At 37.5% G+C, this 18,243-nt stretch overlaps 2 protein-coding genes across 3 annotated transcripts; both read left to right on the forward strand.

Annotated features, from left to right (window-relative positions):
* Positions 1–1,675: 1,675 nt before the first annotated feature.
* On the forward strand, positions 1,676–12,117 carry LOC111790410 (ADP-ribosylation factor GTPase-activating protein AGD3). Its single transcript, XM_023671293.2, has 19 exons — positions 1,676–2,270; positions 3,799–3,875; positions 4,200–4,300; positions 4,567–4,637; positions 4,929–4,991; positions 5,098–5,142; positions 6,585–6,650; positions 6,760–6,807; positions 6,907–7,002; positions 7,082–7,123; positions 7,357–7,572; positions 7,664–7,795; positions 7,898–8,122; positions 8,224–8,310; positions 8,400–8,741; positions 9,384–9,529; positions 9,639–9,732; positions 10,924–11,408; positions 11,491–12,117. Exons 1-19 carry the CDS (start codon positions 2,226–2,228, stop codon positions 11,603–11,605), a joined length of 2,496 nt encoding a protein of 831 aa, XP_023527061.1. The 5' UTR covers positions 1,676–2,225; the 3' UTR covers positions 11,606–12,117.
* Positions 12,118–12,687: 570 nt separating this feature from the next.
* Positions 12,688–15,703, forward strand: LOC111790411 (inactive leucine-rich repeat receptor-like protein kinase CORYNE). Of its 2 annotated transcripts, none has more exons than XM_023671295.2 (2): positions 12,688–14,233; positions 15,227–15,703. In XM_023671295.2, the coding sequence occupies exons 1-2, from the start codon at positions 13,359–13,361 to the stop codon at positions 15,543–15,545; spliced, it is 1,194 nt and encodes a 397-aa protein (XP_023527063.2). In that variant the 5' UTR covers positions 12,688–13,358; the 3' UTR covers positions 15,546–15,703. The 2 variants fall into 2 exon arrangements, with proteins under 2 accessions (XP_023527063.2, XP_023527064.2); XM_023671296.2 differs by having other exon boundaries at positions 15,236–15,703.
* The last annotated feature ends 2,540 nt before the right edge of the window (positions 15,704–18,243 follow it).

Genomic DNA, 18,243 nt, shown 5'->3' on the forward strand with positions numbered 1-18,243 from the left:
CTTCTTCTTTTGCAACTCCATCAACGGTGGAGATCGTTTTCAATTTTTTTATTTTTATTTTTGTTTTTTTCCCTTTATAATTTGTCCTCTCTCTCTCTCTCTGAATTTTATTTTATTTTATTTAAAATGGACCCCACATTAGGAGTGCATAGAATGTGTGCCACATTAGATCATAATCTCCAAATATTTCCACGCCCTTCCACTTCTATTTCATTTTATTTTATCAAAAACTAAATCGTAAATTTCACCGATGATTGAGAAATGTAATTTGTTCAAGGACTTCAAAGAAGATAAGAGGAGTCGTCGAGGGTGGCTCCATGGTGGTGTGTAATGACCCATGTTAATATTCAGATAAGGATTCAAAATCTAGATTCGACACCCGATGATAATAACATTCTCCTACATCCCTCGCGACTTAGTCACGTTGTTTACTCATCGCTTCTAAGAGTTTATGCTTTGTTCTCATTCACATGCTTCCTATAATTACATATTTAATATTACAACGTGGTATTTCGATATTTACATATTTATATTCATATATACAAAGTAAATGAGATAGAGTTAGAGAAGTAGAATATAATTATGCTCCTTTAACGTATATTTTTCTCTTATTCTCCATTTAAGACCGGAATTCTCCACCTCATTCATCATTTCTATTTACTAAATAATTATTAAAACTTAAAAAAAATTAAAATTTTAGAAATTTATTAATACCAAATTTAAAATTTAGAATTGAAATAAATATAAATCTAAAATAAATAAATAAAGAAAATAAAGAAAAATAAATAAAAAATGGGGTTTTGTTTTTTGTTTTTTTTATGGGTATGTTTCAAAAGACAGCGCCGCGGCTGTAACGCTGTCGTTCGGGTTTGATGGACACGCGCCCCTACAAGGCGGTGGGATACTTTAACTGTCCGTTTATTTTATTTATTTATTTATTTTATTTTTTTCCCACTTCTCGAAACCCTCTAAACCCCTCCTCTCTCACTGTAGGATAGTCTTCTGATCCGTCCATTCTCAAACCCAACGACGTCGTTCCATTTCTGCTTTTTTTTTTTTTTTTTTTTTTTTTTTTTTATAATAAAAAAAATCCTATTTTGGCCCATTATTTTTAATTTCATATATTTTACCCCTAAACTTAAAAAAATATAAATTATTTTAGTTTTCCTTCTATTTATTATTCTTGCATTTTTTTGACGAAAATATTTATTGCTTTAATCTTTTAATCGATAAGATATATATTAAATCATTAACTAATGTTTGTATTAATTATACATATTTTAAAGTTTTAAAGTTTAAATATGAAAATAAATATGTATATATTTTTTTTTTAGAGTTGATGGAAGTAAAAATAAATATAATAATTTTACAAAAGTTGATTTAGAAAAAAAAAAAAAGAAAAAAAAAAAGAAGAGAGAGAAAGAGAGGGAAGAAAAGAGAGGGGCAAAGGCAGAGGAAAAAGCTCTGTTTTTTCGCTTTAATCAATGACTGTGCTCTGTCTCTCAAAACACACATGGTTTCCCCCTTCGACATTTTCAGGTTTAATGTGAAGACACACAAACATATTAGAGATTGTGAATCAAAATTCCATTCCCAATTACAATATTGTTATTATTATTATTAGCATAACCCACTTCCATTAATCTTCTAATCTCCCTCTCCCTCTCCCTCTCCCTCTCCCTCTCCCTCCCCCCCCCCCTTTTTCGTTTTCTTCTCCACTTCCCTCTCAAATCCCCGTTTCCCCGTTTCCCCTTTCCCTTTTCTTCTTCCCATTTCTCAATCCACTTCTAGGGTTTTGAATCCAGATCATCCCTAATCATTCAATTCCCCTTCTCTTAATCTTCTCTCTTTCTGGGAGCTCTTCAAAATCTCCCCCTTCTTCTCTACTTTCCTCTGGATCAATATTTCTTCCCTTTTAATTTCTGGGTTTTCTTTCTTTTTCTTGTTTGCTTGTGTTCTTCTCGTTCTTCTTAGGTTTCTTTTTCTGGGTTTGTTCATAGCCTCCGTCTTCTGTGTTCCTTCATTCTTGCCTTTCCTTTTCTGGGGTTTTCTCGTTGTTGATCATGGACTAAAATGTGGAAGATCTGATTCTGTTTCTCGCCATTCTTGGGGGATTCATGTCTTGGCTTACTCCCCTTTACCCTGATCGTGTTTTGATGGCGCCTTGTTATTGACATTCGTTTTCACCCCCCCTTGGGCTGCAAGTTCATTAGTTTTCTCTCAAAATGCAATTCGCCAAGCTTGATGATTCTCCTATGTTCCGCAAGCAGGTCAGCTCTCTTTTTCCCCTTCACTTCATATTTAATGTATGTGTTTTTAATTTATGTTCTCTATGGAGCTTAATTTTGATGGGTATTAATTGTTATTGGGTTTCTGTGACATTCAAGGAAACTGGTTTAAGAAGTTTTAGTTGGATTTATGGCAAATTGTGGAGGAGACTGCTAGGATAATTGACGTTTATTCTTCTACTTGAGCGCATTCCTTACACTACATTATGTTTATGAATTTATGCATTGCCCGTTCCTATTACGATTTTGAAGTTTCTGTATGTTTATATATGGTGTGTGTGTGTGTGTGCCTGGCTATATATTTATATTTGGAAGAAGAGTTCCTTTGATATAATCGCTCGAGTTCTTATCCCGAGCTATGTTTTTCGTGAGAAAGCTTTCCAGGTTGCAAATTTTGTTTATGCCAGAGCTTCAAAAACTTTAATTATTTTGATCTGTTAGGGAATTGATAAGAGAATATGAACAAATAGGTGTAGAGGATAATGGCCGCCACCATTTCTAAGCCCCATACCTTGGAAGATTACCAAAAAAAAAAAAAAAGAAAAGCCAAGCAGTCGTGTTGAATAAGTAACGACGTCGTTGCTTTATACGTAATAATTGACCAGAGAGATACCATAAACATTACTCTCTCTATTGTGCCTGAAATTGTTAAGATAAAGCCATACCGTACTATTACTGTTTTTTTCCTTAAACTGAGTTATGGACTTCTAGCGAACTGATCTTAAAACATTTCCTGCCAAGAATGAGCTGTTCAAGATAGATAGTGAACACTCAGGAAAAAAAGAAATGAAGCTGGCAGTGATTTTGGCAGGCTTAGCACAAATGAATTGTGCTTGGGCTTTTCCTTGTCAATTATATTGTTTTTTTCAAGAATTTAATGAATTTTCTTTGAGAAAAAGTGAATGAAAACACGGGCATAAAAAAGAGCCCACAAAAGGGAATGAGCATAATCCAAGGGTTTTTTTCGGACAAAGAACACAATTTTGAAGTGTTCTTCGATCTTTACTATGGTATCTCTTGGCGCAAATTGTCTAGCATCCAATCGTGTAAGGAGCAACCCTTCGATGATCCGAAGGTAGTAAGGAGCAAGCCTCCGTGAAAAATTATATATAAAAAAAAATAATAGAACAGATCAACTATGGAAGTACAATGGATACAAGAGGGCTTTGAAGCTTGTTACTGGAAGAAGTTAGAACCAACACCTTTAGATTTTTAAGCATAACCTGATAAACGATTTAATTGCAGCCAAAAGAGGAAATGAGGAGATGCCATTGTAAATTCTGATATCGGCTCTGAAAGCCGCTAAATACATCTTGAGATTGATTTCTCTTCAAATATGCATGTTTTTCTAGGTTTCTCTTACACTAATTCTAAAGATGGGCTTACTCTTGTGGCACCATTGAATGAAAAGATTGCATGCTTGTTGCATGTTCGTACCAGCTGGAGTATTTTTTGTATGAACATTGTTTAATTGTAGGTATTTTTGTTGTTAATGTCCTTTGTGATACAGATACAAGGCTTGGAGGAAAGTGCTGAATTATTGAGGGAGAGGAGTTTGAAGTTTTATAAAGGATGCCGAAAATACACGTACGTTTATTTTGGCATTTTTGATTCTTTATTTTGTTTGTTGTTTAAAAAATACATGTACATGCTTTTATGGTCATTCGATGTTTTATGTGTAGACTTCTTGAGTTTATGATTTGTACGGTACACCTGCGACATTAATTTTCTTCTTTTACACTTATTCATGTAGACTTTCTAAAAATTTCATTGCTTAACCATAGCTACTCCCTCCAGGATTTTCTTGGATATTCAATTCAGTTCTGGTTAGATTGGTTTGGTCAACTTTTACTCTCAAGGTCGAGATTTGGCAAGAATTTTCTAAGTGCCATTTCTTTTTCTTTCTTGCAGTGAAGGACTTGGTGAGGGATATGATGGTGATATTGCCTTTGCAAGTTCCTTGGAAACTTTTGGGGGAGGGCATAATGACCCAATCAGTGTTGCCTTTGGAGGTATGCTTGTTTATTTTGAAATTTATTATACACAAGCTCGAGACATTAGGCCACATGATTTTGTTTAACACTTGCATTGAAAGTTGTGATTGTTTAGTGGCGTTTTGTTGCTTGCTTTGTTGAGTGAAGTCGCATCGATATCTCTTTATTTGCAACAACTCTTGCTTTATCTCCATTATTTTTTCAAATGACGATTGCATGTACGACTTCTAGTCGAGCAGTGGTTCGATTTTTCTCGGTCAATTGACCTGCCGATGATATTTCAGGACCTGTCATGACCAAATTTACAATTGCATTGAGGGAAATTGGGACATACAAGGAAGTTCTTCGCTCCCAGGTATAGTTTGTCTCATGAGTCTTCTGTTATCTTTTCTTTTATCACCGTTCACGAGTGTAGTTTTTATCCATTTTTCTTTTCTGCAAATAGTTTTGTCTTGGGAAAGCTGGATGTAATTTATATTTCGCTTCATTGAGTCACCGATCCATTTCCATGATTAATTTTTTCGTTCATATGATATTCTTCTCTGTAAATTCAAGTTCGTTAAGTAGGGGACACGAAAAATATTATTGGATGTTGAGTATTCTGTTAGAAAACATTTTATATCTTTCTTCGTTTTCTATTCATCAGGTGGAGCATATGCTTAACGACAGATTACTGCAGTTTGTCAATATTGATTTGCTTGAAGTCAAGGTACTACAATTTACACTCAAAACACTTTTGTAATTAGCACTCAAAACGGACAATACGTATAAGGAACAAATATGCACCTCTTTTAAGGGATCTATTGTTAGTGCAGGAAGCAAGGAAGCGCTTTGACAAGGCTAGTCTTCTCTATGATCAGGTGTGTGATTGTTGTAACGTCTGTATGAAATATATATCTACAGTACCGCGATGCTTCGTTTATTTTTATTGGATTTACGTATCCCAAAACTTAGATTCTTTTATTAATATGTAAAAGAATTAACAAAAATTTAAGAATTGGAGATTTCTCGAAAGTGATTATTTAGAGAATATAATAATAATAATAATAATAATAATAATAAAGTGAAGTTGAAAAACACGAAAAAGTGAAACCCACAAAAAAGGAGCCAAGTAAAATGAGATCTAACGAATAATTACATAAAGCACTAGAACGTGGCCGAAAGGAAAATTGAGAATTTAACAAGGGATCAAACATCATAGGAAGAACTTTCTCTCTGTGAAGACCATTATTTTTCTTAGCTCATAGACCCCACAAAATAGCACAAATCCTAGCCTGCCACTAAACAACCCTTTTTCATTATCATTAAATAGAAAATTGGATAGAGTACGTGTCCCCCATAGAACTGTAATAAAGGAGGAGATATATATAACTATATATATATCTGCACATGTTTATTATATTAATAATCTCACGAAATAACCGATGGTGGAGAAGTTCCTCGATCAAGCCCTTGCTACCATGAGAGCTAGCGAGGGTAAAGACGAACACTTCGTGAGCTAGTGAGGGTAAAGACAAACACTTCGAAGAAGCCATGCCAAACGGCCTTAAAAGTTAGACCCCCAGAGGATATGATCCAAGTCCTAAGCCACCTTCTTGCAAAGAATACAACAATGTGGCTCGACTAAAAAGGCCCTTCGGCCGAAATCTGATCCAAGGTGCTAACTTGTCTATGCAAAACTTGCCTTAAAAAAGAACTTGACCTTCAGAATTTTCACCTTCGACACGGAAACAAAAAAAAAAAAAAAAGTATTCACAGGCAAGGAATCCATTGGTGAACACCCCCCTCTCAAGCAAAAACCAAAGAACCAAGGCGTCCGTCATTTTTCTATGGGTCAATGAATGATGGAAACCCAAAATAGGAAAAAGCAGAGACTCTGCTGAGAGAGCATAGCCTCAACGTAATCCTTTTTGGAGGAGAGTAATTGGAAAAAATGATGAAACAAAGAACAAAGGGGTCTGTCCCCCAACCACTTATCCTCTAAAAAACATAAGTATCACTCCCATCTCCTACCTCATCATATGATTAAACTGGGAAAACAAAGGAAACTCAAGTGATTGTAGGACGGAGAGGCTCAATATGATTGTAGGTTCTCTTTTGGATATTCGGGCTCAATATGATTGTAGGACGGAGACGCTATTATTAAATTTATGGTGCTATTGCAGAAGTTACTGAAGAACTGAAACATCTTGGTTTTAGTAGCTTTAGTTGTCTTGAAGTTATTTTAGTATGTTCTAATGTTTAAGTGTCATATCTTCTTTAGTTTTTCATTAGTTAACTGTAGAAAAATATGACATTTCAGGCTCGTGAGAAATTCCTGTCACTTAGAAAAGGGACTAAAAGCGACGTTGCTAGTCTTTTGGAAGAGGTATTATGCTCAACCCAAATTTTAAAATGTTCTCATCCTATTTTTTATAGAATAGATTTTGTGGTATTGAATTCACTCACTAGATCTAATTTGGTCTTACATGCTCCAGGAACTTCATAACGCGAGATCTGCATTTGAGCAGGCGCGCTTTAGTCTAGTAATTTCCGCACTCTCTTTTGATTATTGATACATGATTCAAATTATATTTCATAATAATTCAACTCATCGTATTTTATACTTTTATCCATCTTTGTAGGTGACTGCTCTTTCTAATGTTGAGGCCAAAAAAAGGTTCGAATTTTTAGAGGCAGTGAGTGGGACGATGGATGCACATCTTCGTTACTTCAAACAGGTGAGTTCTTGAATTAACTTCGGCTTATCTGTTAACTGTATCTACGTCTTTGTACTCATCTTTTACATCTGCCCTGCAGGGTTACGAATTGTTGCATCAGATGGAGCCGTATATTAATCAGGTTATCTTCTATTTGTTTTGAGCTAAATCGAACATATTCATTAATGAGACAAGAAAGTTTTGTGATGAATGTTTAATAAATTTAGCTTCAATTCCAGGATACTGAAAAAAAGGGCCGTTTCTGAATTCGGGTTCCTAACAACATTAAATTGTGGGAGACTCGACTTGGCTCTGATCAACTGTGTATTTATATAAAAGTGGTGTTAAAATAACTGATGCGCTTTTGTTTTGCAGGTGTTGACCTATGCCCAGCAATCAAGAGAAAGGTCCAACTATGAGCAGGCTGCTCTTAGTGAACGGATGCAAGAGTACAAGAGGCAGGTCGATCGGGAGAGTAAGTGGGCATCCAATGGTTCTAATGGATCCCCTAATGGAGACGGTATTCAAGCGATCGGTAGAAGTTCACATAAAATGATTGAGGAAGTTATGCAATCTGCTGCAAAAGGAAAGGTTCGGAAACATTGCATATTTTTGCATGTCCAATTGCATTAGATCTCCAAAGGTGCAAGATGCAGTAATTTTATGTTCATCCATAATTTAGGTTCAAACCATTCGACAAGGTTATCTCTCAAAGCGTTCTTCGAACTTGAGAGGCGACTGGAAAAGAAGATTTTTTGTTCTTGATAGTCGGGGATTGCTGTATTATTATCGCAAGCAGTGCAGCAAACCATCTGTGAGTAATTAAATCATGTTTTTCATGAGCGGGACGTCTTTTTCCCCTCTGTTACGCAGTAGATTCTGAATTTGCTTCGTGTGTATATGGCGTTTATTTTAGGCATCTTTAGGACAACTAGCTGGTCAGAGGAATAGTTCAGAGCTTGGTTCTGGCCTTTTGAGCCGCTGGCTTTCTTCCCATTATCAGGGTGGGGTGCATGATGAGAAATCTGTAGCTCATCATACAGTTAACCTGCTCACTTCGACGATCAAAGTCGATGCAGACCAGTCCGATCTTCGGTTTTGCTTTCGCATCATTTCACCAACCAAGAGTTATACTTTGCAGGTTCGATTTAGGGGCTAGTTTGGGCTGTAGATTGATGCTTCACTTCTAGATTTTTTGTATGAAAGAATATTCTATAAATCTATTTCTGCATGTTAGTGCAGGCAGAGAGTGCACTTGATCAAATGGATTGGATTGAAAAAATAACTGGAGTTATTGCTTCATTACTAAGTTCTCAGGCTCCAGAGAGGGTATTTACTCTGCCTTTTTCGTGTTTGACTCGAGTTTTTCAAATATTAATGTTAACAATTATTCGTATAATTTTTGTTCGGCCTATCAGTGTCTTGCGGCGGGTAGTCCCATGGGAAGTTTTCATAACAGATCTACCAGCGAGAGTAGTTCGTTTGAAAGTTCAGACTTCGATCAGATAGCGGTTGAAGAATATGCATCTGAAAGAAGCCTTAATTCTTCTCATATGGAACGCCCTTCAAGAAATTTGCAACAGCAACGATCAGCGATGAGAATTGAGAAGCCAATAGACGTACTTCGTAAAGTATGCGGTAATGATAAGTGTGCGGATTGTGGGGCTCCTGAACCCGACTGGGCATCTTTGAATCTCGGGGTTCTTGTTTGTATTGAATGTTCTGGTGTTCATCGTAATCTTGGTGTTCATATATCAAAGGTATCTCGAACCTGTTTTTCTTGCATTTTATCCTGTTGTAGTGTATTCTTTGGGTGCTCTTCTACTGAAAAGGAAGCATGATGCCATTATAAAGGGTAATTTACGTGAGATCCCACGTCGGTTGGAGAGGGGAACGAAACATTCTTTATAAGGGTGTGGAAACCTCTCCCTAGCAGCCGCGTTTTAAAACCTTGAGGGAAAAACTCGGAAGGGGAAGCCCGAAGAGGACAATAGCTGCTAGTGGTGGGCTTGGGCCGTTACAAATGGCATCAGAGCCAAACACCGGGCAGTGTGCCAGCGAGGAGATTGAGCCCCAAAGGAAGGTGGACACGAGGTGGTGTGCTAGTAAGAACGTTAGGCCTCGAAGGGGGGTGGCTTGTGGGATCCCACATCAATTGGAGAAGGGAACGAGTGCCAGCGAGGACGCTGGGGCCCGTAGGGGGACGGATTGTGAGATCCCACGTTGGTTGGGGAGGAGAACAAAACATTCTTTATAAGGGTGTGGAGACCTCTCCCTAGCAGACGCGTTTTAAAACCTTGAGAGGAAGCCCAAAGAGGATAATATCTGCTAGCGGTGGGCTTGTTAGAGTAATTCACATGTATACCTATAATCCATGTAATCAGGAGCTAATAACTGTGTAGGTGAGATCCCTTACATTGGATGTCAAAGTGTGGGAACCTTCAGTTATCAGTTTGTTTCAATCCCTCGGAAATACCTTTGCGAACTCGGTTTGGGAGGAGATGCTGCAATCCAGAAGTGCCGTTCCGGTCGATCCTGTAACGACAGGGTAAATGAACTACGATATTAAGTCATACGTTTGTCAAGACAACGTTCGATATATATAGTTTTCTTTAATTTGGTTGTGCTAACATTTAGCTGTTCTTTTTGTGATGAAGCTTGTACAAGTCTGATAAACAGCATATGCTTTCTATCAGCAAACCTAATCATTCTGATCCAATATCAGTGAAGGAGAAGTTCATTCATGCAAAGGTGTGATCACTCTTCTAGTTTTTGCTTAGGTCTTCAAATTTACTATTACTTATTTGATACTTTTGATTCGAACCAATCCGTACCCCGAAAATTATAGACTAAAAGAACTAGTTTTTATAAGAATCTGTTTAAGACCTCTAAGTATAGATGTAACGGCCCAAGCCTACCACCAGCCGATATTGTCCTCTTTGGGCTTCCCCTCAAGGGAGAGGTCTCCACACCCTAATAAAGAATGCTTTGTTCTTCTCCCCAACCAATGTGGGATTTCACAATCTGCCCCCCTACTGGGCCAAGCGTCCTCGCTGGCACTTGTTCCCTTCTCCAATCGATGTGGGATCCCACAATCTACTCCCCCTTTGGGGCTCTAGCGTCCTTACTAGCACACTGCCTCGTGTCCATCTCCCTTTGGAGTTCAGTCTCCTCACTAGCACATCGCCCGGTGTCTGGCTCTGATACCATTTGTAACGGTTCAAGCCCACCGCTAGTAGATATTGTTCTCTTTGGGCTTCTCCTTCTGGGCTTCCCCTCAAGGTTTTAAAATGCGTCTGCTAGGGAGAGGTCTCCACACCCTTATAAAGAATGCTTTGTTCTCCTCCCCAACGAATGTGGGGATCTCACAATCCGCCCCCCTATAGGGCCTAGTGTCCTCGCTGGCACTCGTTCTCTTCTCCAATCGATGTGGGATCCCACAATCCACACCCCCTTCGGGGCCCAACGTTCTTGCTGGCATACCGCCTCGTGTCCACCTCCTTTCGGGGCTCAGTTTCCTCGCTGGCACATCGCTTGATGTCTGACTCTAATACCATTTGTAACGGCCCAAGCCTACCGCTAGCAGATATTGTCCTCTTTGGGCTTTCCCTTTCAGGCTTCCCCTCAAAGTTTTTAAAATGCATATGCTAGGGAGAGGTTTCCACGCCCTTATAAAGAATGCTTCATTCTCCTCCCCAACCGACGTGGGATCTCACAAGTTATGAATAATAGGGGCTCTAGTATTTTGGTCGGGAGTTAAAGCAGAAGTTCTTCCTTAGTTTCAGATTTTCAAAACTTTGATTTTAGGCAAGGGCACTTGGCATCTCCTTGTTCTTGATAATAAATGATGTTGCAATGCTTTTATTACATCACATGTATTGATGCTTTTTTGTGTCTTGAAGTTAAATGTACTCATGTTTGTCACTTCTCTTCGGATGGCAGTATGCTGAAAAGGCTTTCGTTCGGAAACCAAAGGAAAATCAATATCCTCATTTAGTCATGCAACAGATATGGGACAGTGTACACTCGAACGACAAGAAAGCCGTTTATCGTCTCATTATAAACTCGGAAGCAGATGTAAATGCAGTGTACACGCAACTGCCTTGTGGCTCTTTGACTCTTGCTAAAGTAATGTTACTGCAGGAGTCGACTGGACTCGAACAACATAATTACAAAGCCAGTGATTTCGTTGAAAGATCTACGAGCTCTTCCAACTTGGGAGGTACAGGTGGTGATGGGCAACCAATGGAGGATCTAGAAGGCTGCACACTCCTGCATCTCGCTTGCAAAACTGGAGACATTGGTATGCTCGAGCTCCTTTTACAATGCGGTGCAAACGTTAATGCCATCGACTCTCGACGTCAATCGGCACTCCATCATTGTATCGTTAAAGGCAAAACTGGGTTTGCGAAATTGCTTCTTTCCAGGTTAGATAGTGATTCCTTACCTTAAATATTTCCACTCCTTTGATTTACTTACTTCCCACCATAATGGTTGAAAACGTTACAGGGGAGCCGATCCACGGGCGGTGAACGGAGACGGTAAAACCCCTCTCGAGTTGGCAGTAGAGCTAAAACTTAATGATGTTGAGGTTCTTGCTATACTGGCTGATGCAAATGGATGACATTGTTGTGGTCAAAGTCCTGAAAAAGGAGGAAGAAGGAATATAAGATCATGGAATTTGTAAGATAGATCTGTATTTATATGCTTTGGAGAGGTGGTGGCTGTTTTTTTTTTTTTTGGTTTTTTTTTTGGTTTTTTTTTTTTTGGTTTTTTTAAGGAATCCAGTGGGAAGTGAAGCAGAGTGTTCTTGAGAAGGTTAAAGAGAGTGGTAGGTTATAAATAGCTTGCCTGCCCCCTTGGGCAATCTTTGCAAGTTAGTCCAACAGAGTTGTATTATTGTAAAATGGCCCAGTTTGGCTGTTGTCTGAGTGAATAGCAGCAGCTTGAACTTGAAGACGAGCCAAGCCGAGCCGAGCCAAGCCAAGGGGCTCTCCCTTTTGTTTCTTCTTTGATTTTATTTTCCTTTTGCTTCCATTTCTTGGTGAAGCTTTTGATAATTATTATTAATCTCTAGGGCATTTGTGTATTTGTACATTTTTTTTAATTATTATTATTATTATTTTTTACTTTTAATATTATTATTATTAATCTCTTCTTATATTATTATTGCTGTTACATAGTTATGGGCTTTTCTGAAAGCATGGGCCCAGATGTCATATGGGCCTGTATGGGCCCAATCCAACAAATTCCATTATTTTTTCGGTGAAATTATTTTTCATTTTGTAGTAAATATTTAAATATTATTGTCCTTGGTTCTATTGGCCACTTGTCGATCTACCATTGGTTCGAGGTAAGAAAAAAAAATTAAAAAGGAAAAAGGAGGATAAGATAAATAAAATAATAAAAAGGAAAAAAGGAATTGTATAATAATTATCTATAATTGCAATAAAAATAGAAAAAAGAAGGAACAATTATTGGAGAGTAAAGAAAAAAAAAATATAAAGAAAAAAGCAATGCGTAATTATATAGTGAGATGAGCAAAGCGCAAACTCCAAAGGGTTGGGAAACGAACGGTCAGGATGTGTTGCAGACAGAAACCAACGGAGGAGATCCAAATGGATATGGGCCCACTGAACATCTCTCAAAAGGCGGGAAGGGGTGCTCTGTTCTGTTCTGTCTCCGAGGACTGCTGCTGATGGGGTCCTTCCCTTCGCCCTAGCAGTTGCACTCTCAACTTTCGCTCTCTGTCTCATACAACCCTTTTGTTTTTGGGCGCTCTCTCTGTTTTTGACTGTTTCCCTTCATTGGGTATGCATATCCAATCCATGTTTCTTTGAATTTCTTTCAAAACATTACAATTTTTTTCTTTTCGATCGTAGGGAACTACTTGTCGGGCTGGTTTTTGTGTTCGTTTGTCTGTGTTAATGGAGCTTTGGACTCCATTTTTCCATATGGGTATCTGAAACCCTTCAATTTTTACCATATTTTCCCTCCTGTTCGTTGTTTTGCTCTCTGTATCTCTCGCTTTTGTAGTTGAAAAAAGCTATGGAAAAGTGTGAGTGTTGTTTATTCAATGGCGAGGAGTAGCGGATTCTCATTTGAATGGTCTCTCATTCCCATTACGAACCAAATTCTTTAGTTAGTTGTTGCTTCCCATTTGTGATTCTTTTGCGTCTTCCCACTGAAGATTTCCTCCCACTGAAACCTCCTCCAATGAATCCATGGCCACGCATCCTTCCACTTGAGGAATTTCTTCAATAGCTTCTTCTTCTTCTAGCTTCGAGATTCGAATATTTCTCAAACGGGGCTGATAAGTTTTAATCGCAAAATTTGTAGGAATTGAATGAAGCCCTGTTTCGAATTTTGTTCTTCGAATGGGGAAGAAAAGACATAGCGTTAAGGTTATGATTATACTGCTATTCATGTTCTCCTTGCACTATTTCTCCAACGCTAAATGTCAGGAAAGAACAAGCCAACACCTCGCCTCTTCGGGACCGCCATTACCAACAAACTCTCCACGGTTAAAACATGGCGTCCGAAGAATCATTTTCAGTGTGCTGTTGGGGTTAGTTACAGGGTTAATGGGTTCGATTCTTTTCGCTTGTTTAATCCGCAGCTTCGTTCGATACCTAAACAAAACCCCAATTCTGAAAGGCCCCGTGATATTTTCCCCCATAATCGACCCCAAAACCCTCCATCATGCCCTCAAAAACGAAAATCAGCTTTTGGGTTCCAACCCACATGGGAAGTACTACAGAACCGTTCTGGACAATGGGTTAACCATCGCCGTGAAGCGGCTAGAAGGGTACGAGAACACGGCAGCTGCGGTGGCGAGGAAGTCGGAGAAGAGGCGGACGCAGCAACAGCTTGAGAGGCTGGCCAAGCTGAGGCATAGGAATCTGATGAGCTTAAGAGCTTATGTTGGGGACGGGGAAGGGATGTGGTTGGTTTATGATTATGTGGGAACAGGGAGCCTTGAGGATGTGATGAACAGAGCGAGGGGGAATGAGGTGAGGTTGGCGTGGGAAGCAAGGCTTGGGATTGCTGTTGGGATTATAAAGGGTCTTCAGTATCTTCATTTTGAGTGTGATCCTCAGATTCTTCACTATAATTTGAAGCCTTCGAATGTCATGTTGGATGCTGAGTTTGAGCCAAGGCTAGCTGATTGTGGCTTGTTTAAGTTGTTCTCTAACTTGGACATGGCTGCTACCTCTGCCTATGCCTCCCCTGAGTGCTTACAGGATTGCAGGTTTGGATTCTATAACCAACCTATACGTTTGATAATGATTTGGTTTCGATGTCGTTTTGTTCATGTCTTTTGATACTTAGATGTTGAAAATGTTGAACTGCTGCTAAATCTTGTGATGATGTCGTAGAAATTTGAGCATTGAACGTCCTGTTTTGATACTAAGTCCAAGTAGTATTGAATCCAAAGGGTTTAAGTTGAGATACTTGATCTGTTCTTAGTAAGAAAATGAGCTTACTAGTTAGGGATATCTTATGGTGCTTGAGCTAAAGCTTACGAAACTAAATGTAACAGCTCAAGCACACCGCTAGTAGATATTGTCCTCTTTGAGCTTTCCTTTTCAGGGCTTTTTCTCAAGGTTTTTAAAACGCATCTCCCCGGGAGAGGTTTCTACACCTTTATAAATAATGTTTCATTTTCTTCTCCAACCGATGTAGGATCTCACAATCTACTCTTCTTGGAGGCCCAACGTCCTTGTTGGCACATTACCCTATGTATGTCTGGCTCTGATACCATTTGTAACAGCACAAGCCTAATGTTAGCGGTGGGTTTGGGATGTTACAAATTGTACTAGAGGCAGACACCGGGTGGTGTACCAGCAAGGATGTTGGGCCCCAAGGAGGTGGATTGTGAGATCCATGTCGGTTGGAGAGGGGAACAAAACATTTCTTATAAGGGTATGGAAACCTCTCTCTAGCAAACATGTTTTAAAAACCTTGAGCGGAAGTCCAAAAGGGAAAGCCCAAAGAGGATAATATCTGCTAGCGGTGGGCTTGGACTGTTACACTAAATGATAAGAGGAGTTCAAACCGGCTAAATGACTTTGAACTCAAAAGCTTATTCTGTATTTAGTTTTGTATATATTTTCTTAAGAAAGAAAACGGTTTAAACCATAATGAACCAATAACATTCCGATGTTGATACATAAGTCGGGATATCGTCGAGCATTTGCCTCGAGAAGTAGTCGTAATCCGATTCGATGTTTGCTGTTTCCAGTTTTAACAGGTATACCGACAAGAGTGACATCTTCAGCTTTGGGATGATTTTGGCTGTTCTACTAACAGGTAGAGATCCAACAGATCCGTTCTTCGGAGAAGCAGCTAGCGGAGGAAGCTTAGGTCAGTGGCTACGACACTTGCAGCTCGCCGGGGAGGCTCGAGAAGCTCTGGATAAGAACATCATAGGGGAAGAAGGGGAAGAAGATGAAATGATAATGGCTGTGAAGATAGCTGTTGTGTGCTTATCAGATCAGCCAGCAGACAGGCCTTCCAGTGATGAGTTGGTACACATGCTAACCCAATTGCACAGTTTCTGAACACTCCAAGTACTTATTACTGTAAAGTGGTGTGATCTGTCTGTTAATGATGTAAAGAAGCTTTTGTGCAAAGGAAATTCCATTTGAGAGTATGATTGTTTGATGAACTATAGATCCTACCTTGTGGCATACAACTGAAATCGAAACGATTCCTACTAGATAGCCTTCCCGTTCTCTCTTTTATAGCCTCGGGGATGGACGAAAGAAAGGAAGTTATAGAACGGGACTGCAAAGGTTCGTGAAGTAGACAACAAATAACTTTTCAACCTTTAACTTGGTATATTATTCTAGCACTAGAGTTTCGTGCTTCTTTCTCTAATAAGGTCAACTTTTAGGCTTTTTTGTCGACAAGTTTGGAATTTGCGATATTCGAAAGATTATTGTAAGTTTATGAACGAGGTGTAGGCCCGGTTGAGACTTATAAGAAATGTGTAACTGTCCAAATCCATCGTTAGCAAATATTATTTGCTTTGGCCCGTTATGTATCGCTGTCACCTTCACGGTTTTAAAACGCGCCTACTAGTGCGATGTTTCATGCCCTTGTAAAGAATGTGTGTCGTTTCCCTCTCCAACCAATGTGGGATCTCACAATTCACTCCCGTTGGGGGCCAGTGTTTGACTTTGATATCATTTGTAACAGCACAAGCCCACCACTAGCAAATATTGTCCGCTTTAGTCTGTTACGTATCGCCATCAGTCTCATAATCTTAAAATGCTTTTTACTAGAGAGAAGTTTTCACACCCTTATAAGAAATATTTCGTTCTCACATTATTGAATCAACTACAAATATCATTCTCACTCGTGTTAAAGGAATAACCCAAACTAGTCTTAGAAGAAAAATGAGAGATCAAAGAGAGAATGGTAGTTACAAAGGTCCTCACATGTGACATATAAAAACAAAAGAATGGGTAATGAGGGAGACGAGTGCATATGACGTTAAAGTATACCTAATAAATGTCGGCCAACGGTACAAGTTGTGAGGCGTATCAAAATAATATCGAGCCTCTTGTTCTAACTTATAAAAATTGTGAAACCAAGTCAAACTTCAACAGAACGAGTCAACTAATCTCTCGTAGTTGAATGAAATTTTGTAAAATTGTAAAAACAAAAAAGCCAGTTGGTTTGAAAGTGAACGGGCATAAGAGTTACAACTTTTCAATTCACCACTAGTCGCTCTAACATTCATGTTGTTGCTTGAGTAAGAACATTCTTTATATGGTTTTGATAAAATTATCTTATGAAATTATTCGAATCACGAGTTTTCTTTACAATTTTTACATTTTTGGAGTTCTTTAAAAAATTTAGATCTAAACTTCTTGTTCTTCAATAAGGTTGTTAGATGAGATCCCAAGAGTTTCATGACAATTATAGTCCGATTTTATCATCTATGACTCGACACGATAACATAAAGAACAAAAACATTAATTAATTAAGATAGCTACAACTAACCAATTTTGTCTCCTTCGTTTCCAAAAATCTATCATGCAAGCTATGTAAGATGGAAAAGTCACGCAACGCACGCACCCACATGAGCCAACTCCTCGCTACTAATATCAATCATTCCAATTAAATGAAATGAGTTGTTTCCAACCCGAGCCTCTATTAGTAGATATTGTCTGTTTTGACTCATTACGTATCACCGTCAAACACACAGTTCTAAAACGTGTCTATTATATAAAGGTTTCCACGTTCTTATAAAAAATATTTCGTTTCTCTTTTCAACCAAGGTGCGATCTCACGTATAAACATAATATTTGATATATCAAAAATTTATTAAACACTTCTTAATTTCATAAACGGAATAGATAAAAATTTAAAAGTCTTAAATTCTGAACTTGTAATTTAAAAGTTTAGATGGGATGTCCCAAAACTATATATATATTAAATATTAACTTGAACTATTTAAATTAAATATATATATTTTATTTACATTAAATACATCAAATATATAGATGGAGGTATTTTAAAATTTTCTTTTAAATAAATTGATTAGGTACTACGAACTAACCCGAGAACACTTTAGATGCAAAATTAATTAATTAAACTTTTTAATTAATCGATTTCATTTATTAAATTTGGAGTTGAATCATGACAAGTTGTGTATTTATATATATTTATGAATTAATTAAAAAATTTAATTAATCAATTTCCATGAGAGTTGAACATGTGTCTATATATATATATTAATTGATTAAACTTTTTAAATAAAAATGTAATATATGACAACTTTGTGTCTATATAAATTAATTAATCAAATTTTATTTATTAAATAATTATATTATATATATATATATTATACCCAACTATGATTAATATACATTTAAACTTTTTTTTTAAGTTGAAAAATATCCTTAAAACGGGTGTATGAACAAAAAATGATTTATTTATATTCAAAATCGACAATTTCTTTAAATTTATCTTCAAAAAGATATATTTTTTTTAATGATATTAATGATAAAAAAAGATTTTAAAGAATGTTCGAAGATATTAATGATAAAAAAGATTTGAAAGAATGTTCGAAGATATTAATATTTTTTTAATAGTTCAGAAGTATTATTTTTAAAATTTAAAAAAAAAATTTAAAAGTATTATTGAAAATAACATTTTTGATGAAACTATAATTTCAAACTTTCTTTAATTTTAAAAGAATATTTAAAAAAAAAAAATTGAAAAGTTCATCGTATTTTATTATTTATT

Source organism: Cucurbita pepo, chromosome 3 (assembly GCF_057944985.1).
Source record: "Cucurbita pepo subsp. pepo isolate OVF chromosome 3, ASM5794498v1, whole genome shotgun sequence".
NCBI classification, from domain to species: domain Eukaryota; kingdom Viridiplantae; phylum Streptophyta; class Magnoliopsida; order Cucurbitales; family Cucurbitaceae; genus Cucurbita; species Cucurbita pepo.